Below are 23,836 nucleotides of genomic sequence, written 5' to 3' on the forward strand. Positions count from 1 at the left end.
GGAGTAAACATTTGACAAGTGCATGTGTGTGTGTGCATAAGTGTTTGCTTGTACTTGTATACTATCAATGCTTTCAGCAGCTTCAATAAAACTATTTTTAATGCATAATATATTGTACCATCCTTACCTGGTCCTCTTTTTATTGAGATTGCATACATGTGTTTACATTATATATACCCCACACTGCATCCAATGTCTGCTTTTCAACACAGAAAACAGTAACAACACTTTTCAACACCACCAATACCCAACACACTCACGACTGACACCGATACAGACTCCACCCTCTGTTCCCACAGCGACCCCTGAACTGGGTCATGTTCATTAGGCACCAAACAGGAGAAAACTGACTGAAACAGAGAGCAACTACTTAGACTTGTCCAATAAGAAATGTTCCTTTTCGTTGAATTTTTTTTCTCCATTGTGTGCCCTGATGAACACGACCCATAACGAGGTCAAGAAGTCAGTCAAATGGGCAGCGGGCGGCTCAACTCGTAGTTGCCAGTATTTGGAGGTCGACAGATGGATGAACAGGGTGATGATCTTACCTCATCCCGCTAAGCTTCTGCTCTGGGGGAGAAATAAATAAACACTGCCTCGTGTCCCATCATGCATTTAGAGAAGACATAATCACAGAGAGAGAGTGCCAGGAGGAGGCGAAGGAGGAGGAGAAGGATGATTTGGGGCAGGGTAGGGGGGAGAGAAGGAAGCAGTTTAAAATATCTACGCAGGAACTGCATCTCACCTTGCCCGACTGGCAGAAGAAAAGAAGCACTGAAATCACAACGAGAGGACCTCAGCTTGTGCATGACGGCTCACATTTACATAAACGCACACAACATAAATAAGTGCCATTATGCAGCACAGATCCACATCCCCATCCATGGTCCCGGTCGTGGTCGTATCTTTCTTGGTTTGTGATGCGTGTCACAATAATACTCACTCCCATAGCAACCACAGCCAGTGGCATAGGGATCCACTCTGTTTAGACCACTGGGGGGCAGCAGCAGCAGCTCTTCAGCCCTCTGAGAGACAGACTGGAGCACAGGGATGAGAGGGAACTGAACAGAGTACAAGCATTGGCCTTGTTAGGAGCTGAAGATATCAAACACACAATTAAAAAATCTCAACATGACTCAGGCGGACGAGCCTGGCTCTGGCACCTCCAACTTACAGTTTGCCAAAAAAAATCCATGCTTTTCCTCAGCCAAAGGGCCCAAGTCCTGTTCACTGTACACTTCAGCTATCTGTAAAATCATCATCCACCAAGCACCAAGGGGGACACAGTCTCCCAAGACGTGTTCTCCTCTCCACAGTGGTGCTGAATACTAATAGACACTCCCCTCCCTTCCTAGCAATCTCTCACCTACTTTCACTCACACTCAAATACGGGACACGGCGTATCATAGTCTTGTCTTGGTCAGCAGTGTCTTGCAGTTGGAGTGTGTCCAGAAACAGAAAAAGCACAGGTTCTCCCCTGGACTCTCCTCCACTTGCCAGAGAGAGAGAGAGGACTTGGCACATGCTGCCTCCCTCCCTTTCTCTTCTTATTGCACCACACAAAGGAAGAACTAGAATGTTGAACCGTAAAAATATAATATATTATATGTCATATATATACTCTACTTCTTTTCACACGCAACATCTAAAGTGCAATATGTTCATGAAATGTATGTTTGTTTTCCTTCCAAAGAAAGACGATCATAGAATAAATCAAAATAACAATAAATGAAGAATTCATAAATGTACAGAGAGGGCAGCTCGGGTCCTTTTCTTTAGTAGGGATGGATGCCGGTGAGCTGCCTGACCAAAAAAACCTCTCCCAGACCGGATGAGATACAAACAGAGGAGGAAGGTAGTGTCATGGGTTATGTTGTGGAGACTAGGAGGGTTTCAGCCAGGTGGGTTCTGTTTAGCGGTGAGCTGTGTTTCTCTCCATCTAACGGTGAGTTGGGCTCTGGAGGGAAAGACAGAGTAGCCATCTGTTCCTCTGGGTTAGTAAGGAGAATCCATTTGGTTCTGTTGGTATCGCCTCCTCTAATTGACAGCACAAAGGCATGTGTAGGTAGTGTTGTTTGGGGGACTGAGGATATTGTGGATGAATGTAAGGATCTAGGGAACTTTACATTATGGCTAGATAGTGAAGGAATGTAAAAGGGGTATAGTAAGGGCAGACAGTTACGTCTGGAATGGAAAAAGGGTGTGTAAAAGAATTGTATGTGGGACTGTAAAATTATATAAATTATTGAGTTAGTTAGTGATTTTGTTTAGATCCAGATGGCTATGTGAGTCTATAATTCAGCAGGGACTTCTGTTCCGGTCCGGTGGTGTAGGCCGTCCTACAGCTGCTCCAGACACATGGGCAGATTGACGAAGGTGAAGACGTTGTACTCGATCATGATGGAGAAACACAGGAATATGACGTACATCACCAGCACGTACACACCCAGCTTCAGGTCCAACTTCCAATGATTCACATGGATCCCCAGAACCTGCAGGGCACAGAGGGAGAGAGGAAATAGTGTAAGAGACAGAGATCATGGGAGAGGGAGAGGGAGGGAGAGAGAGACACAGAGAGAGAGAGCGAGAGAGAAAGTGCAAAGTTCAAAATGGAGAAACGTCATTTAACTCACTGTCAGAAACACAGAACCCAAAAGCAGCACCACAGAGTAGACCAGCCCTCTGCTGTTGATCATCACCTAGAGAGAGAGAGAGAGAGAGAGCGAGAGAGAGAGAGAGAGAGAGAGAGAGAGAGAGAGAGAGAGAGAGAGAGAGAGAGAGAGAGAGAGAGAGAGAGAGAGAGAGAGAGAGAGAGGAGGGAGAGATAAATAATCTGAGATCTAGATCGAGATCAAGAGGCATGAGGGAAAACAGTTCCTGGATGCACTTCCTTTACCTCAGAGCCATAGTCCACAGCCATGGTCTGTATCGCCCATGGTAGCCCCAGTCCCACCAAGATATCAAAGACATTACTACCAATGGTGTTGGAGACCGCCATATCCCCAAGACCTAGAGAGAGATCGATATGGAAAATCCTGTACAGACCATACAGTATACTGGTACTGTTCTCAGAAATGTGAGAGAGAGAGAAAGAAAGAAAGAAAGAAAGAAATAAAGAAAGAAAGAAAGAAAGAAAGAAAGAAAATAGTGCTGAACCTTGACGAGCAACAATGAGGCTGGCGATACAGTCGGGGACACTGGTGCCAGCTGCCAGAAAGGTGATGCCCATAATCACATCAGGGATGCCCAGAGTGTAGCCAATTATGGTGACCTGCACACACAGACACACATTTAACAGATTAGACAGAAATCTTCCAAATAGCATGCAAAACGAACAGCACCGTGGTTCGTGGCCTATCCAGCACAGTGTCAAAGCTTGCTAACGACTAGAGGAGAGAGCTTCCCTACCCGATTGGTTATCGTGGAGTCTCGTCACTGATCATTTCTATAAAGTTGGGACTTTTCAACTCTGGTTGCAAAAACAATCAAATTGCTCAATGTTTCTTTGCTTCTCCCAGAAAACGAGAGTGACATGTAAGCTCGAAAGAATCTCCAACATCTCACCATCCAGACCATGAAGTAGGAGAAGACAGCGATCCACACGGTGGAGAGGAAGAAGGAGAGCATGAAGAAGCGTTCCCAGCGAGGCTTGGCACAGTTTGGCACAGTGAAGTAGAGTAGCAGCAGGATGGGCCAGGAGATCAGCCACTTCACTTTCTCCATGCAGCCCCCTGGTGGAGGGAACAAGAAACAGCAGCTCATGTTCATTACAACCAATGAAGTACACTAAGGGGGTGAGCGTTCAGTTTGAGTAGTGGGTGAAAGTGTGTGAAAGCAGCTTATTGGTGTACCAGCCAATGTAATTGAAGTTATTACACACATACATGCATGCAGGCACGCACACACACACCCACCAGGGATGGTGAAGGGTGAATTCAGGGCTTCTCCCTCCTCTTCCTCAGCAGTCTTGTCCTCTGGTACGGTGCCGTTCTCCAAGGTCTCAGGTTTACCATCAGTGATCACCATGGTTTCGTTGTCCACACCATTTGACGCCTGCACCAGCCTCTGTTGCTGCTCACACACACACACACACACACACACACACACACACACACACACACACACACACACACACACACACACACACACACACACACACACTCAGTGGTAGTAGCAACATCACACACCTGATTTAGTGGCCCACATGCTATTTCATGGGCTATTTATAGTATGTTTCTCTTTCTCCGAGCAATGACTTTATGAACTAGTAAAGTTTTATGAATATCCCCCAGGATATTTTGATCAATAGAGACACATACAGTGATCATATAATGTGCCAAGTATGATTGAAGCATGCAGGCCGCCTATCAAAACTTAAGTGGGCTAATTATCACTCTAAACTGTACACCAACATCGGACACCCCCTAACTTCGGACACTCTCTAGCGGTTGGAGGACAAAATCACCTCGAGTTCAACATTTAAATGGACTGGAAAATAACGGTAAGTTTTGCGACTAAAGACACCCTTCTAGCTAGCTGACCACCGATTTTCAGTGCAATTTATGTAAGTTAAGTTAGGTTTTGAGAGTTTTCAGAAAAGTTATATACATACACATTTTGTGGGACACGCTGCATATTGTAAAATTCGACTGCGCGACAGACCACACCTCATTTAATGTCCAACTTTTTACCTCTGAAATATAGCAAACAGATTTTCTAATGTTGCTAGCTTAGTTGCTAAATGTTGATAGAACTGCTAAGTAAGCAAAAAGGAAATAAATTGTAAGCATTAGATAATACATATCACAAAAACAGCTGAATGTTGTCAAGCTTTACCTTTGACCTTTGACGGGGGTGTTTTACACAATCTGCAAAAACTAATTTTGAACTTTGAACCATTAACTTTTTGACACCTATCACTGTTGGCTATGTTTAATCTTACAACAGCTACATATAGGCAGTATTTAGTCAAATGTTACAATGTATGCATCAATATTAAACTAATTGGGACACTAATTTTAATTACAGATAACATCAAACAAAAAACGTGGGTACACTTTCAGTTATTGTGAAAACTTTCATCATCACCTTTCAATGCCTTAGCTTTGAAATGTACATGTTTATACATATTCAGATTGAGTTAGCTTTCTAAAATGTGTATAGTATGCCAAGTTATTTAGCTACAGTGGGGAGAACAAGTATTTGTATGCACGCATGACTGTAAGTCGCTTTGGATAAAAGCGTCTGCTAAATGGCATATTATTATTATTATTATTATTATTATTTATCATAGGTACACTTCAACTGTGAGAGACGGAATCTAAAACAAAAATCCAGAAAATCACATTGTATGATTTTTAAGTAATTAATTTGCATTTTATTGCATGACATAAGTATTTGAAACATCAGAAAAGCAGAACTTAATATTTGGTACAGAAACCTTTGTTTGCAATTACAGAGATCATAAGTTTCCTGTAGGTCTTGACCAGGTTTGCACACACTGCAGCAGGGACTTTGGCCCACTCCTCCATACAGCCCTTCTCCAGATCCTTCAGGTTTCGGGGCTGTCGCTGGGCAATACGGACTTTCAGCTCCCTCCAAAGATTTTCTATTGGGTTCAGGTCTGGAGACTGGCTAGGCCACTCCAGGATCTTGAGATGCTTCTTACGGAGCCACTCCTTAGTTGCCCTGGCTGTGTGTTTCGAGTCGTTGTCATGCTGGAAGACCCAGCTACGACCCATCTTCAATGCTCTTACTGAGGGAAGGAGGTTGTTGGCCAAGATCTCGCGATACATGGCCCCATCCATCCTCCCCTCAATACGGTGCAGTCGTCCTGTCCCCTTTGCGTCACCCCATTTATCATCTACCCCAAGTGTTTCCCCGGTGGCCACTACACACTGGGAGGCCCCCCCCCCCCGAAGCCTTGTATGGACGGTCAACAGTGGCTACATTGACGGGGACCTGTTCAGGAAGTGGTTTCAACACTTCATTAAGCATGCAGTGAAGGAGCGCCCTCTCCTTCTCCTCTTCGATGGGCACAAGAGCCGCATGGACCCGGAGGTGCTCGCGGCGGCACTAAGGGAAGGGGTTATACTTCTTTGTCATCCACCACACTGCACCCGTGTCCTGCAGCCGCTAGACGTGGCATACTTTGGCCCTTTAAAGGCTGAGTTCTCCAATGTAGCTGACCACTCCTACATGGCAAACAAATCAGAATTTGCCAGAGTATTCCGCTACCCGTACCAGTGCTGCAAGGACATGCGCTATGTGGTGGAAGGGTTTAAGAAGTGTGGCCTCTTCCCTTTTGACCCTTCAGCCATTGAAGGGTTCCCGTTTAATGCCGTCTCGGTCCCTACCGGGTCCCACCACCGCCTCTACTGGAACCAGCAGCACTGTGCCGTCCATCAGCACCTCCTCCCCAGTGATCACAGGAGGACCCTCAGCCCCTGCTCCAGTCCCAGCCCTAGCTCTAGAAGAGCACCCCCTAATAGAGTGGGGGCTGATAGCAAAGGACCTGGGGCACATCCTTACTGTCCTGAAGTATCAGCCAGACCGATACAGAAGACGCCCTGTGGTTGCCACATGCCTCACCGGGGAGGAATACACGCGCCAGTGACAGGAGATGGGTGAGAAGGAGAAGGCCGAGGCAGAGGAGAAAGAGCGTTGGGCAGCCCTAAGAACACAGAGGGCACAGGAGAGGGCTGCCATGGATGAGACCATCGACGCCATCGCCTCTGCTGGACCTCCTGCTGGAACCACTCCTGACAGCTGCATCACCACTGCCAGTGCCTCCCAGTGTGCAACACCTGTAGGAGCCGCTGGAGTCCCCAGCTGCAGAAGAAGGCCACATGCCTACTCTCCCAGCCACACCATCGTTGGCCCCTCAACCCCACCATTACAAACACCAGCTCCTCCACGCCATCGTCAGCGGTTTTGTCCACCACCACCACGATGCACACCACCCCCCCTGTCTGTCACCACCAACACGGCCTCCTCTGGACCAACTGCCTCCTCCGTCTCCCCTGGTCACACCACCATAGCAGCCTCTTCTGGTGTCCCTGCCCCCTGCAATTTGTATACAGCCACCTCCACCGGTAAACACATGTTAAATTACGAAATAATGACTTATCTGTTTTATAAAACAGCAATGTAAAAAATGTATCTCTCTTTACATATCTACAGTCCATAGCACCAGTCCTCAAGTCATCTCCACCTCCTCCAAAACTTCTGCAGCTTCCTCCAGAGGTATTGATGTAAAAAAGTTGAAAATGGTTTTCATGAAACATGCTCTGTCTAACACTACTTTTTCTCAAACTGCAGCACAGAAAAGGAAGAGAAAAGCTCCACCGGTCACGTCTGTCACGCCACCCATGGCACCACTCTCAGGTACTTCATAATCTGTTTCTCTCTCTCAGTTGTATCAATTACTATTGTTGTTGAAGAACTTCTACATTTTGCAAAACCATGTTAATCAATTTGATTATTATTTTATTTTTTATAAAAGAAGACACCACCTCGCTGCGGGGAGCATGATCCGCCTGCAAGCTCCCCTCAGGAGTGTAGATCCAAGGTGCCATGGGTGTGCTGTGACCTCTGCCAGCACTGGTTTCACTGCAGGTGTGTGCAGTCGGATCCAGAGGTAGCGGCGGAGCTGGATTTTTATTGTGATTTTTGTGACAATATAGGGATGGAGGTCGAGATTTAATTGTTTGATTTGTTTGTGTTCATATTAAATTATTTATTTGTACAGAAAAATACATGTCTAAAATATAATTAATATTTATTCAACCCATCTTGTGTATTTCTTCCTTTACTTTCCAAGTGCATCTCTGCAACACAAACTCCAACAGTGTTTTCATTGTTTATGTCAATGCACATTACTGAAATTAAAGTTTTATTTGATGTAAATTATACTCATTTATATTTTAGTATTCAACTGTTATCTACTTTCTCAAAACATAAAAACAAATTATGAGACATTATTTGGTTACAACACTGAATATGTTGGTGAATAACCATTTTTTAAGAGTCCACAGGAGGGGGCACCGGGCTACGCAATAAAAAGTTGACAGGCAAGTCATAATTTTTTACCGGAAGGCTAGCCAACTAGTCAACTATCTAGTAAATACTTTGAATACGAGGTTGGTGTCTCTTTTTTTAGCTAAATTAAACGGATATATCTTGTAATTGATACAAATAGTAAGGTGGCCAATAACTGGGGACCGTATGCCGATAATACGGGACGTATTTTTTTGCTAAACCAAAAAGCTGATAATAGTAGTATTTACACTGAATTGTCAAACATGCTAATTGCTAACCCATTAGCTAACATTTTTACGACACCAATAATCACAAAACTTTGATGGCTTGATCACAAGATAACACTGTTGAAGGTAATATATTTCTTAAACGCTGTTGAATATGCCGATAATACGGGGTTCCACGCTAGCTTTCTACAACAGCAAATCGTCTTACACTGTAGTTTCTCTCTAATCTCTGATTGGCCAAACTTTCTACACTTCTAAGTAAATCACTTTAACTGAGCTCCTCTCCAATCGGCCTGGCTTCTATACAATGTAAGAAGTCAACCCCATGGGAAACTTTAACCCCTTCTGTAACAACTACATGTTTGGGTCCTGTGTCAAACCTCCTCAGCCTGACCCGCCTGACTGACCCTGTACCCTCTGACCCCTAACCCTTGACCCCAGTGACCTCTCCCACCTCATTGATGATGAGGCGGCTGGCCATGCGGAGGCGTGTCTTGGGGCCAAAATGGTTGGTGATCATGATGCGCAGGCCGGCGTCGGGGAAACTGTAGTTAGGAGGACTGGAGTTGATCATCTCATCCACCATCACCACAGATCCACGACTGTACATTTTAGTGGGCTTCACTGGAGACACAGAGATGGTGAGACAGCATAGACAGATGCATAAAGTAACTTTAGACTAACTGTACACACCAAGCACCAGAAGAAGAAGAAGAAGAAGAAGAAGAAGAAGAAGAAGAAGAAGAAGAAGAAGAAGAAGAAGAAGAAGAAGAAGAAGAAGAAGAAGAAGAAGAAGAAGCAGCAGCAGCAGCAGAAGAAAAATAAGCATTACAGAACCACAAAGGTAGGTACCCACATTGACATGCCTTTACAAGGATGGCCAGACACACCTGCCTAATACACCCACATGCCAGACCAGCAAACTCTATCTCTCTCTCTCATGCACACCCACACACGAAAACACACGAACGCACGCATGCGCATACACACACACACTCACATACCAGCCGAAGGATACAGTATGTCAGCAGGTGCAATTAAAGTGGTTGTGTGACAGCAGCAGAGTGAGCCCCACTGGGCCCAATTCAAGGCCCATTTTTACATTTACATTTACATAATTTAGCAGACGCTCATATCCAGAGCGACTTACAAATTGGTGCATTCAACTTATGATAGCTCTGTTCTCCTGAGTGGCGCAGTGGTCTAAGGCACTGCATCGCAGTGCTAACTGTGCCACTAGAGATCCTGGTTCGAATCCAGGCTCTGTCGCAGCCGGCTGCGACCGGGAGACTCATGGGCGGCGCACAATTGGCCCAGGGTAGGGGAGGGAATGGCCGGCAGGAATGTAGCTCAGTTGATAGAGCATGGCGTTTGCAACGCCAGGGTTGTGGGTTCAATTCCCACGGGGGGCCAGTATAAAAAAATATGTATTCACTAACTGTAAGTCGCTCTGGATAAGAGCGTCTGCTAAATGACTAAAATGTAAATGTAAAATGATAGCCAGTGGGACAACCAGCTTTATTTTTTTTATTTTTTTATGGGGGGTGGGTGAAGAAGGATTACTTTATTCTATTCCAGGTATTCCTTAAAGAGGTAGGGTTTCAAGTGTCTCCGGAAGGTGGTCAGTGACTCCGCTGTCCTGGCGTCGAGCGGGAGCTTGTTCCACCATTGGGGTGCCCCATGAAGGCCCCATGAAGACGCTGTCAGATGGGATCATCAGCCACCGGAGTGACACACACTAAAACCTTCAGTGTGTGCGTGTGTGTGACAAACAATAAAACCTCACAAATCACCACCCCCGAGGTGCAGGGGAGTGAGCCAACTGCCAGGACAGATTTTCTTTCGATATATACACACACACTCATACAGACACAAACAGGTACACACACTGGTACACACACACATCATACATACAGGTACACACACATCATACATACAGGTACACAGACATCATACACACAGGTACACACACAGGTACACACACATCATACACACAGGTACACACACAGGTACACACACACATCATACACACAGGTACACACACAGGTACACACACATCATACACACAGGTACACACACACGTACACACACATCATACACACAGGCACGCAGACATACACATTCCTGCACAGCCACGCACCAACACCAACACACACACCATTACACATGCATGTACATCAGTGGAGGCTGGTGGGAGGAGCTATAGGAGGACGGGCTCATTGTAATGGCTGGAATGGAATAAATGGAATGGTATCAAACACATCACAGATATGGAAACCACATGTTTGACTCTGTTCCATTGATTCCATTCCAGCCATTACAATGAGCTCCTATAGCTCCTCCCACCATCCTCCACTGATGTACATGTTGTGACTCTGAAATAATGGACTGTACTTGACACAGCAGAAGAGGGTGAGACATGGAACTGTATAGCACACCACATCACTACACAGCATGGCAATACATGTCACAGCTCACAGACCAGGTCACAGCAGGCAGGTAGGTTTAGTAAGGCTAAACAGACAGGCTTCGTTACAGTAGCGACAGGGCTGCCACACGGCAGCACAAGTTTAGTTTGCGTCTACTAGACCATACAGGAGAGGAGAACTCTGAAAGATAGCACAGCCTCTATCACTGAGAGAAGATCAGAGTCACTCGGAGAAAGACACAAAGTCTAAAATAGAGTAATAGAGAAGATATGTATGTAACTCTGTTTGAAGGATCAGAGCTAAGAGTTTACAAAGAGGAACGAACAACATCAAGCCAAAGGGAGGAGATGGTGGAAAGGACTTTTGACAATGTTAAACCAGATTGGAAGAGCCAAGAGTAGAAGCTAAGATTAGCTTCTAGGTTTGCCAGGACAGCCAGATACAGTAGAGTAGTTGTTGTGCTAGAAGGTCAGTCAGAGTGCCAGAGGGTTGGCTGAGAGGTGACCATAAAGCCTGTCTGGTTACCCTTACCTGGAGAAAGTAACGGCTTGGACGGATCATCCCATATGTAACTGTCATAACAAGCATTACCATCCTCCAGCTCGCTGCTGATCACTGTGTTACCGTTGGCCAAGCTCTTGTCCTCCTTCCCTGTGAAATAGTTCTGGATGCTGGTGTTAAATCTGATGCGAGAAAAGAGAAAAGGTTTTACATCTTCAGTTGAGAGTTTATACACAGTACAGTATACTCAACTTATATTATATACTATATGTGGATTTTACTATTTGTAGCGTGTGCTCGTGTGTGTGTGTGTGTATGTGTGTGTTTGTGTCTTTGAGGCGGGAAGGAACAGGTCCCAGTGGAACTCACTTCATGATCAGAATGTACCCAAAGTACATCACTACTAGCACTAAGCTCTCCCACCTGCAGAGACAGACAGAGTAGAGTCAGAATGTCTGCAGGCGCATACACATACACAAGCACACGCACAAACCTCCTGCTGAGACACAAGGGAAACACACATCAGGGTACTCACCACACTATCTTCTCATCGTAAATGACCTTGGAAAATGAAAGAGGGAAAAGATACTTACATTAAAGTTCATACTTTCAAGGGGAAGGAGCATCAACTTTACTTTTCTTATAAAGAAACTAAACTCTAACTTAGAAACACTTGAATGTTGCGATGCATAAAGGGTGCAGTTACTATCACAGACTGATGGCTATGAGAAAGTAGCATAGTCAAAGAACGGTTCCTATACTGTTTACATTAAAAGTGCTGTCTAGAGTTTCTAAAGTCTCTGTCTCTGTGAGGTCGGTCTCTCTCTCTCTCTCTCTCTCTCTCTCTCTCTCTCTCTCTCTCTCTCTCTCTCTCTCTCTCTCTCTCTCTCTCTCTCTCTCTCTCTCTCTCTCTCTCTCTCTCTCTCTCTCTCTCTCTCTCTCTCTCTCTCTCTCTCTCTCTCTCTCTCTCTCTCTCTCTCTCTCTCTCTCTCTCTCTCTCTCTCTCTCTCTCTCTCTCTCTCTGTGTACTCCCTTCTTTCGCAGAGCAGAGGAATGGTCTGTCTATCGGCCCGCTGGGTCTCTGTCTCTCTATGAGCCCAGTGGGCTAGACAGTAAATGAAGGTTAAAAAGCCACTAGGGGCTCTCAGTCTGAATCGCCTCATTATGTAAAGTATGATAGTGTGAAAAGGTATGCACTTTATTCTACAGTACAATACAGGGGTCGTATTTATCAAGTGTCTCAGAATAGGAGTTCTGATGTAGGATGTTTTGCCTTTTAGATCACAATGAATAGGATTACATGGACATATGGGACCTGATTCTTGATCAGCACTCCTAAACTGAGATGCTTGATACATATATCCCCAGTTCTTTCTATATTACAGAGAACCCCAGACACACACACAAGCAGCTGCCAGAACAATCTCCTCCCCACAACCCTCTATGAGCCCAGTGGCCTAGACAGTCTGAATGGCCTCATTATGTAAAGTAGACTAGAGATTAGATGATCAGCTACTCACTGCAATCAATGCCAACACAGACAGGGTGTAGTAGAGCGAGTCGCGGAACACTGCAAACTTAGTCAGATACACCACCTGGAGGAGAGAGAGAATAAGACAAAGGGAACAGAGAAGGAAAGAGAGTGAGAGAGAGCGAAAGAGAGGAGAGGAAAGACAGAATGAGACAAAAATAAGAGAGATGGAGAAGAGAGGAGACAGAGAAAGAAAGAGCGAGAGAGAGGGAGAGATGGTGGTGACTGAGGAAGTGTGAAACTGAATCTGCATTCCTTTTGTGCATGTCCTTAGATTAAATACTAGGTCAACAAGTCATATTCACTGTATTCAACGGGCACATTCACTATGTCAAGTTGCTCCATGAACCATAGAGATAGACTATCCTCTTGGCCATTGTGGTCAGATCACATGAGTCATGTGCTATGTTATTGTAACCTTGTAACCTTGATGCTGACATAATATCAACCTTGCTGTGATATGTGACTCGTTTCAGGAAACTAGGCTTATGTCGCGCGTCACTACTTCACAGGAGAGGCATTTGAACTTTGTTTTTTTGGTAGAAATGCCTTCTGGAACATGTGAACATTCATGTGCCTTAATAACAAACTTATATGCCATCTGTAAATACGAATGACATTGTTAAATTACGAGCTGTTTTAGCCACAGAAAAAGACAGGAACCTTCCCGCTGGCTGAGATAATGGATGGGCTGGACATGCCGAGAGATGAGATCGGATTGGTCTGCCATGTAGCAGGCTTCTGTCTATAATATGAGCTGCTCAGTATGTGTAGTTAATCCTTTCTAACGCGTCTTTTTTGAAAGATATCACAAAGAATTGCAAAAGTGTTGATAATGCTCTCCACTTTCTGGAGGACTGAGTTTTGAAATCAGTGGAATGCCCAATGGAAGCAGAGTATGAAAGCTAAGGAGATGGAGAAAATTCAGGCGTTTGATTGCAAATATGCGGAGGGAGTCGAAAAGAGAACTCACAGAAGGCTGTTGTATAAAACACCTATCTCCGGATTACATCTTAAAACTAAGGGCAACCATGGCATCCGTGACTGAGAGGGAGAAGCATTCATCAATGTATATGGGTAAGAGAGTCTAGCTAGCTACATTTTTAGATATTATATGTTTCTAATTTTGTCAGAAAGTCATTTTCATTGCAAGTTAAAGTGTACTGTTAGCTAGCTAACGTTAGCTGGCTGGCTGGCTGGCTAGCTAACATTACATGTATGATCTGTGTAGTAATATTATTCGTATCTCAAAGCCATTTGCATTGCTAGTTAAAGCCTAATGTTAGCTAGCTAGCTAAAATTGAACCTAGTTGGTTAGCTTTAGCTACCTGTAGATTAATGCAGGGTAGTAACGTTATGAATTGGGATTATGGTTCATTGTTTTGCTAGCTAGCTAGCTACATGTCTAAACAAAAGACTCCACTGCAAGTAACCATTTCACTGTACCGTTTACACCTTCTGTATCCTGTGCATGTGACAAATAAACGTAGATATTATTTGATACAGTGTGTGTTTATCAGCGACGGTAATGTGAAGAATAATATGACCTGCACCAAAGTCAAATTAGGATATAATGTTAGGCCAACGAGACAGCGTCCAAGTTTTTAAATTCTCCGGTAGAATGCCCTGCTTTTATTTCGTCACACTCACAACCGTAGGCTATTTTCTGTAATTAGCTTGCCATTAACTTGTAAATAATGATCTTGTTGTGAGTTTATTTTAATGAATACAAAGTATCCAAAGTGAAGACATTGTCAGCTATATGATATGGTCATTATTTGAACTGGCTAGCCAGCTAACTTAACGTTAGCTAGCTAGCTAAAAAGCTAGAAACGAACAGAAACATTGTTTAGAAAGTTGCTTTTAGTTGCCTGGTTTGCTAGATTGACATATACTACATTAATTTTTAAACGGATGGGTTTATAGGTGTTCAAATACACCTGTTATGCTATTTTGGACCACCAGGCTGCTGATGTCATGCAGCCTGTCATTTTTGTGTTTAACACTTTTTCATAACGACAACGACAAGTTTAATGTCGGACAACAATAGAATGTTCATGATGTCACTGCGACAACTGTATACATACATGTCAATAGACGTAGTATAAACCTGCCTTTAGTCTTGAAATCTTTGGTTGTTTAGTACACTACCGTATTCACTCTGTTTAGCACATGGCCTCACGTGTGAATCCTTAAAGAGTTGGGTGGGGCTAAGGCTTAAGAGGGTGTGAACGATGCTGAATGGGTGTAGACAAAAAAGAGCTCTCCAGTTGGTGTACCAAAACATTCAATGGCCATTTTCTTAAAAGTGGGGTTACAAGTTGATCAACTTTCAAAGCAGAATTACTTTCCCATTGTTCCTCAACTGTAGTGTATGATATACCATTTTGTAGCTCTAAGTCTCTACTTTTATCCAATGTAAAAAACACAATTTCAAATGTTTCTACATAAGACTGAATCCAGCAGGTCAGTCACATGTGATTTAATAAAGGGTCCATTAGCACTATTGAGGCTGAAAGGTTAAGAAAAACATAGGTACTGTCCAAGTCAAGGACACCTTGTTACAATAGCTACAGTAATATCTATGCAAAATATGCCATTTAGCAGACCATTTAATCCAAAGTGATTTACAGTCATGCTTGCATACGTTTTACGTATGGGTGGTCCCTGGAATCAAAGCCACTTCTTTCTAATTGATTGTGTGTTTTACACGTGAATTTTGTGTTTTACACATGCTCTATCAACTGCTCTTACCAACTGCTCTACCAAATGAGCTACAGAGGACCACAATAGTACAGTAGTGAGATGACTAAGGGTGGCGCAAGGTCACAGAACTTATGTCAACCCAGCTGGTTCCATTAAAGTTAACAAGTAATACAAACTACTGAAGCAAAACCCATTAGTATTCTCCTTTAGAAAAAAAATGCACAAGTTAAAAACCTTCAGCAGCTACAAAACAAAGCAATGTTCAATAACGGAACTCAGTGCTCTCATTGTTTCTGGGTTGTCACTATTTATCACAGCCACAAAGCCATAATTATGGTATAACCCTGCCTATTTCTACAAACTACACTGCTAACCTTATGTCTAACCCTAACCTTAAACGCAGTGTAGCACTTACCTCTCAATGCCAGAAACCCATATAATAGTAACTTAGAGCACCCCAAGAAAACATTCACAAATGACAAACTCTTAAATAAATTGTTATAATATTATAATGTTGTTCTGAAAGTTGGGTTTGAGGTTTTCTCCAAATCAGCTTTAACTTCAGAAAAAATCCCACAACGCCCCGCGGTCAGCGTCACACGATGAATGCAAAACTTTGTAAAAATTGGAATACATTTGTGAGAATTAGGCAGGTGAATGGGGTGTCTACTTGTCAATCTTCGAGGCACATTTCATTCCTGAGAACTTCCACGGCTATCAACAATGGAAGGAATGCTGGGGGCTGCGCATTGGCTAATTCGGCCATTCTGTGGCTCTGGGGGATTTTTTTATACAGCCTGCCGACTGCGGGCAAACTAAAATGAGACGCTTCGGCCATGGATCTGATCGCTGATCTGGTGGCATTTTGGAGAAGCCCCAGAGCCATGCTTTCTTTGGAGGGATGGATTGTGAATTTTGCTAAAGTTTATTTGATGATTTTAGGATAATGTTGCCACAGTTGTTTCTTGTAAAAGACGCAGATGTTAACGTTAGCTTGCTAGAGCTAGCTATACTCTTCCTCCGTTTCTGAATGAATTTGTGGCTATTTCTTTCTAGCTAGCAAAATATGTGAGCTAGATTTGGCATATGTCGATAACATAGCTAAATTTGTCACTGGTATGGGCTAATAAATATCCTAAACCTAGCCAGCTAGACGACAAGCTAAAACCGTGGAGAGGGAGGAGAGAATTCACTTTATGATTCATCTGCTGCTGGCTTGCTAATGTTCACTCAAATACGTATTTCCACATGTAATTGATGAAATATGTTCTGAATATTGTAGAAAAATCCTCACAGCCGTTTTCCATACTAAAAAGTGAACTGCCACTTACAGCTTACCATGTACAGTAGGCTACACACAATATGTTCCTCCACAGTGTGAGTCATAGAAATTACAATCTTGCTTTCCGGCAGTCTCCGTGGTTTTTATATGCAGGGAGCATAAATGATACAATTGTAAACTAACAAAACCCATGTATATTAGTTAATATACAGCGCCAAACTACATAAATACATGTTAGAGTCCATTATCTGCTACCTGGAGTTTGAATTAAGACCAAAAGGCTCTTTTTTTTAAATGAATTTTGGCAATACTGTATAGCCAATTTCGACTTTGTGATTGTGGTAACTAGTGACAACTAGTGACAGGACTGTGCTCGCTTGTCCTGTCAAAAGCAGTTGAGAGTCTTTAAGGCTGCAGGCAGCACTTTAAACACAACCAGACCAGTATGGCTTTTTGCTCTGTAGCAGTTATCAGACAAAACACAGTTTAAAAACATGATGACATAATCCTGTCAGTTTAAGTTGTTTTTGGCAACCAATAAAATATAATGGGGGCATCTGCCTGGTACACAAAAGGAAGCAAAACTAAATGTGTGTAATACAGTAGGCAGGTCGTTCCACGAAAAGAGTGCCTTTTGCGTCCCTTTGATATTTTAAGTAGAAATTGTGCACCAATATTGAATTTTAAAAGCTTGTTATAATAAATGAAGTGCCCTTTAATATAGACCACATGGATAATTCAATAAATCTTTAATCTTAAAAATATAAATATATATATACGAATAAAGGCTTGCTAAAAAGGATTTTAACCCACTTAATCCCCACATTTCTTCAAGTTTCACCATTATTGCAAAGCCCTAGTTATGTTGTTGCTTTGACAAAGTCATTTCTGAAGATTATAATTGACTTTTTGTGATTAGTGATTCATTTACGTCTGAACTGAACTCTCGTTTCAATATTCCTTTTAAATATTTTTTTTCAAAAGAAACATTGGACATCTAATAGTCAAATCATAGTGTAAAAGCAGGTGAGCTGGTTCTACTCTTTTTGGCCACTGTTTTGTGGAAGAAAACTGAGTGGGTCGAGCATAACACGTCAACACTGTTACCCATAAATACAAAGGCTAGAAATGTTTTAACACAAAAAATAAATTGTGAAGCTTGCGTTCAATTGCCCCTCCCTTCTGCACACAACAAGCTTCCATTCCACCTATCACAAGGGGGATTTATGGCTGATTTAAGAAGAAATCATCAAACCTGTTACTGTCAACCTTGTTACCTTATTTGGCACTTAACAGGCACTAACTATAGTAATTTTTTTATTTAACCTCTTGAGATGGGAAAACATGTTTTTTTTAAGGAAGTTGAACATGTGCTCTTTATGACAGAGTGTTACAATTAGGTGAAATGGTGGAATGACCCAGGCCTGTATACATCTAATACTGAATGTGTTATTTGGGGCATAAAATAGCATGTGTTGTAGCATGTGAGTGTAATTTGTGATTGACACAATGGTCCCCTTCTGGCAGTGTGCAACAATACAGACTGAGGCACATGGGGGTCACGCTCACGCACGCGCACGCACACACACACACACACACCTGTCCAGCGAAGATTCCGCACACACCGATGATGCATAGAATGTTGAACACTGCTGAGCCCACTATGGTTCCAACACCCACGTCTCCATGAGTGATGAACACACCTTCAGGAGAGAAGGAGAAAGAGAGTGAGGGGGAGGACAGAGCGAGAGCAAGAGAGAGAAAGGGGGGAGGGGAGCGAGAGCAAGAGAGAGAAAGGGGGGAGGTGAGAGAGAGAGAGACAGAAAGAAAAAGGGAAAGAGAGATTAAGAGAGAGTGGGAAAGAGAGAGGCAGTTATCATCCCAATATGATCGCCTCAACATTGATCTGAAACCTATATACCAATGTAGTGCATTGAACATACAGTCTACATACTACTGACTGTATTTCACCTGCTTGTATGTGAGAATGTTTGCACTTGTACAGTATATACTGTAAGTGTGTTAGTGTGAGAGAGTATAAGCCAATCTCACCTATAATTGAGGCGAACAGCTCTGGTGCTGAGCTGCCAGCAGCCATGAAAGTAGCTCCTGCCACGTCTTCACTCAGGTCCAGTTTCTGACAGACACACAGAGGGAGGAAGCACAATCTCACACTGAAGCCTCATGCATCAAACATCAAAACACAAACACATCACATCAACACGTCAATAACGTGGGGAGAGGAAGGAGTTTTATGACCTAGAGGAGGTTGTTATAGGACCCCAATTCACCCACCTCACAGATCTTCTCCAACGACATCACAAAGTAGTCATCGCAGACGATGGCCAAGGCCAGAAACATGTAGAGGGCCTGAGAAAGACAGAGAGAGAGTGATAGAGAGCGAGCGAGGAGAGAGAGCGAGCGAGAGAGAGATAGGGTGTCGAAAAAAAGAGAGAGAGAGAGAGAGACAGGGGGGTATAAAAGTGAGAGAGATAGAGAGAGAGAGAAAGCGGGAGAGAGGTAGAAGAAGAAAAAAGAGAGAGAGAGGGTTAAAGAGGATATAGTGCTGTGCAAAATGAACACTACTATACAACAACACTGAGTTAGAATAGACGCAATTATATCAGCCTCACTGTACACACATCCTGCTATCCTCTATCCTGCCCTCACAAAGTAGTCTTTCCCCCCAAAGAAAGAGGAGAGTCAACTGAGGCTGCATGTTTGATGTGCCTTTTGTTGTGTAAGGCTGTGATGGCCTGCCCAGGGGGCGCTGAGCCTAGGTACAAACCAAACCTTGTTGTTCACAGCACAGCCCAGGACATCACATAACAGGAAGATAACATATCACAAACAATGACACAGAGTATTTATAATTGTCATAAAACTGTCAATCACAGAGCCACACCACTTATCCCAGATGAAGACGTCAGGACTGAAGATAACATACTGCCTAGTAGTGCCTACGGACCAGTACATCACAGCAGGGTCATCGTTTGTCCAAAAATGTCTGCACGGACGAACACACATGTAAGCTAGAAACATGCACGCATATATGCAAGCATGCACATACACACACAGTCAACAACACAGGCCTGATTTACTGAACCACATGGAGTTTAGCACACACACACATCCATCTCCTACCGCAAATATGTGCAGCAGGACAGCTCCTCTGGTGCGCTGGTAGGTGGTGAAGACATCCTCAGGGAACTCATTGATGGCTGAAAGAAAGCATAGACATCTCCAAAGTCATGGGTTGGTCTTACAACAACACAAACAGCAAAACACTAACTATAGAGTTCCAATAAATAACTTGGGCCTAAAATGGCTCTGAAAAAACAACAAGAAGCATTCAACATAATGTAAAAACAAATGTAGGGCTATTTTGTCAGCAACAGTTCTGTACCAGGCATTTTGCCACTTTAGAGTTATCCAAATATATTTGTGCCTTGATCACACTCAATGTCCTGCCTCAAAGAGCGAGATGAGTCTGAAAGTCCTGCCTCTTCGAATCACACATTAGGAATGTGACCAAAATAGCTTTTTACCACCTGAGGAACATTGCCAAGGTGCGGCCATTTCTCTCTCAGGCTGATACAGAGAGACTCATCCATGCTTTTATTACAAGCAGGCTTGACTACTGTAATGCTCTCTTGTCTGGTCTACCCAAGAAAGCCATTGGTCAACTGCAAAACATACAGAATTTTGCAGCAAGGGTACTGACCAAGACCAGACAGAGAGAACACATTACACCGGTTTTAAGTGTCTGCACTGGCTGCCTATGCGTTTTAGAATTAATTTAAAGATTCTTCTATTGGTTTTTAAATCAATCCACGTTTATGCACCCCAAAACATGTCAGACATGCTTTTTAGTTATGTACTGTGGCTTGCGAAAGTATTCACCCCATTGGCATTTTTCCTATTTTGTTGCCTTACAACCTGGAATTAAAATGGATTTTTGGGGGGTTTGTATCATTTGATTTACACAACATGCCTACCACTTTGAAGATGCAAAATATTTTTTGTGTGTGTAACAAACAATAAATAAGAAAAAGATAACAGAAAACTTGAGCATGCATAACTATTCACCCCCCCCCCCCCCCAAAGTCAATACTTTGTAGAGCCACCTTGTGCAGCAATTACAGCTGCAAGTCTCTTGGGGTATGTCTCTATAAGCTTGGCACATCTAGCCACTGGGATTCTTTCCCATTCTTCAAGGCAAAACTGCTCCAGCTCCTTCAAGTTGGATGGGTTCCGCTGGTGTACAGCAATCTTTAAGTCATACCACAGATTCTCAATTGGATTGAGGTCTGGGCTTTGACTAGGCCATTCCAAGACATTTAAATGTTTCTCCTTAAACCACTCAAGTGTTGCTTTAGCAGTATGCTTATGGTCATTGTCCTGCTGGAAGGTGAACCTCCGTCACAGTCTCAAATCTCTGGAAGACTGAAACACGTTTCCCTCAAGAATTTCCCTGTATTTAGAGCCATCCATCATTCCTTTAATTCTGACCAGTTTCCCAGTCCCAGCCGATGAGGGTGTTCTCGGGGTGATGAGAGGTGTTGGGTTTGCGCCAGACATAGCGTTTTCCTTAATGGCCAAAAAGCTCCATTTTAGTCTCATCTGACCAGAGTACCTTCTTCCATATGTTTGCGGAGTCTCCCACATGCCTTTTGCCGAACACCAAACGTGTTAGCTTATTTTTTTCTTTAAGCAATGGCTTTTTTCTGGCCACTCTTCCGAAAAGCCCAGCTCTGTGGAGTGTACGGCTTAAAGTGGTCCTATGGACAGATACTCCAATCTCCGCTGTGGAGCTTTGCAGCTCCTTCAGGGTTATCTTTGGTCTCTTTGTTGCCTCTCTGATTAATGCCCTCCTTGCCTGGTCCGTGAGTTTTGGTTGGCGGCCCTCTCTTGGCAGGTTTGTTGTGGTGCCATATTCTTTCAATTTTTTAATAATGGATTTAATGGTGCTCCGTGGGATGTTCAAAGTTTCAGATATTTTTTTATAACCCAACCCTGATCTATACTTCTCCACAACTTTGTCCCTGACCTGTTTGGAGAGCTCCTTGGTCTTCATGGTGCTGCTTGCTTGGTGGTGCCCCTTGCTTAGTGGTGTTGCAGACTCTGGGGCCTTTCAGAACAGATGTATATATACTGAGATCATGTGATAGATCATGTGACACTTAGATTGCACACAGGTGGACTTTATTTAACTAATTATGTGACTTCTGAAGGTAATTGGTTGCACCAGATCTTATTTAGGGGCTTCATAGCAAAGGGTGTGAATACATATGCACGCACCACTTTTCCGTTATTTATTTTATAGAATTTTTTGAAACAAGTTATTTTTTAAATTTTACTTCACCAATTTGGACTATTTTGTGTATGTCCATTACATGAAATCAAAATAAGAATCCATTTAAATTACAGGTTGTAATGCAACAAAATAGGAAAAACGCCAAGGGGGATGAATACTTTTGCAAGGCACTGTAACCAGTAGGTCCCGAAGGTCCTCTGGCACTAGCCTTTTAACTATCCCAAAGCCTAGGACCAAGAGGCATGGAGAGGCAGCCTTTAGTTATATGCCCCCAGCCTCTGGAATAGCCTGCCAGAGAACCTGAGGGGCGGCCGAAACTGTGGACATATTTAAAAGGGATCTTAAAACACACATTTTTAGCTCTGCTTTTCCTTAGGGTGATTTTTATTCTTTAAGTTTTTATTGTTATTATTTAGTTTTCTATCCTCTGATGTTTGTTGTGTAGTAAATATTTTACGTATGTTTATTTTCCTGTGAAGTGCTTTGCATTGCATCCATGTCTGAAATGTGTTATATAAATAAAGCTTGATTGGATTTGATTTGACAGGTTGAATTTGAGTCTTAACCTGCATCAAAGCGTTTCGGTGAGTCTCAGTGCTTTGCCCCCATAGAAGACTGGAATAGCATGTGAGTCCTGCCTCTAGAAGCCTTGGTGATTATTAACCATGCCTCTAAAGCTAGCTGGGTGAGTCTGACTCCTGTCTCTAATGCTAGCTTGGTAAGTCTGACTCCTGCCTCTAGAGCTGTGTGAGTGAGTCTGACTCCTGCCTCTAGAGCTGTGTGGGTGAATCTCTGTCCTGCCTCTAGAGCTATGTGGGTGAGTCTCGGTCCTGCCTCTAGAGCTATGTGTGTGAGTCTCAGTCCTGCCTCTAGAGCTGTGTGAGTGTCTGACTCCTGCCTCTAGAGCTGTGGGGGTGAGTCTGACTTCTTCCTGTAGATCTGTGTGGGTGAGAGCCATGCTACACCACAGGGTGATCTCCCTCAGGAGCGGTGAGCGGTGCTGGGTTAGGCTCTGTTACCCAAACGGCCCATCTGTTCCTGGATCAGATCAGTGGCCTCCTCGGCCCCCAGTCTCTAGAGACACAGAGACACAGCGAGGTTCATGTGTCATTACATTATGTCACCTCTCTCTCTCTCTCTCTCTCTCTCTCTCTCTCTCTCTCTCTCTCTCTCTCTCTCTCTCTCTCTCTCTCTCTCTCTCTCTCTCTCTCTCTCTCTCTCTCTCTCTCTCTCTCTCTCAAACTCATAGTAAGTACATTTTTCCTTAATGAAGAAGTTATCAGCAAAGTCAGTAGTAGTAGGATAAGACAAGTGTGAGTATTAGTGCTAACAAGGCAAGGGTGTTTGTATTTTTCCTTCTCTTTCTCTCTCTCTCTCTCCCTCTCCACATCATCCATAACAGGCATCTCTCTCTGGAGGTTGGACAGAAGCCCACTAGACTCAAGATGCCCACAAGGGATACAGAAGGGAGACATACAGTATGTGTGTACTCCAACTCCAATCAAACCACACACACAAAGTACAAATACACAGATAATGGACAGACCTCTTCCTCAAATCAATCTGGGCTGATCAAAATAGTAGCAAATTAATATATCTGTAATTATCAAGTCATAGATAACACTTCAAATCGAATGCTGAAATTCAAAATATTATACTGTACTGACTGAAAATACAGTATAAAAGAATTAAAGAGCAAACTGGTTCACTCAATAAGGGCATGAATTACAATATATTAATTGTTCGTTCTTGACAAATATACATTATTAGCAACAGTACAGTAGTATACTCTAGCATCAGATT

General features: G+C 43.3%; 1 protein-coding gene across 1 annotated transcript in view; it reads right to left on the bottom strand.

Annotated features, from left to right (window-relative positions):
- Positions 1-2,339: 2,339 nt before the first annotated feature.
- The window catches only part of LOC311146132 (sodium/potassium/calcium exchanger 4-like), a gene marked incomplete at its 3' end in the record, with an annotated part of 60,549 nt that continues 39,052 nt past the window's right edge, over positions 2,340-23,836 (bottom strand). The window contains exons 3-17 of the mRNA XM_084182608.1: positions 19,861-19,937; positions 19,012-19,086; positions 18,769-18,853; positions 18,316-18,419; positions 12,718-12,792; positions 11,733-11,758; positions 11,567-11,620; positions 11,288-11,379; positions 8,722-8,891; positions 3,915-4,071; positions 3,565-3,731; positions 3,157-3,271; positions 2,897-3,009; positions 2,634-2,699; positions 2,340-2,492 (exon numbers count right to left, since the gene is read on the bottom strand). Coding sequence (XP_084038734.1) covers positions 2,340-2,492; positions 2,634-2,699; positions 2,897-3,009; positions 3,157-3,271; positions 3,565-3,731; positions 3,915-4,071; positions 8,722-8,891; positions 11,288-11,379; positions 11,567-11,620; positions 11,733-11,758; positions 12,718-12,792; positions 18,316-18,419; positions 18,769-18,853; positions 19,012-19,086; positions 19,861-19,937 — 1,529 coding nt within the window. The remainder of the gene's footprint in view (positions 2,493-2,633; positions 2,700-2,896; positions 3,010-3,156; positions 3,272-3,564; positions 3,732-3,914; positions 4,072-8,721; positions 8,892-11,287; positions 11,380-11,566; positions 11,621-11,732; positions 11,759-12,717; positions 12,793-18,315; positions 18,420-18,768; positions 18,854-19,011; positions 19,087-19,860; positions 19,938-23,836) is intronic.

The sequence above is a fragment of the Coregonus lavaretus genome (assembly GCF_964263955.1).
Source record: "Coregonus lavaretus genome assembly, chromosome: 18".
Lineage (NCBI taxonomy): Eukaryota > Metazoa > Chordata > Actinopteri > Salmoniformes > Salmonidae > Coregonus > Coregonus lavaretus.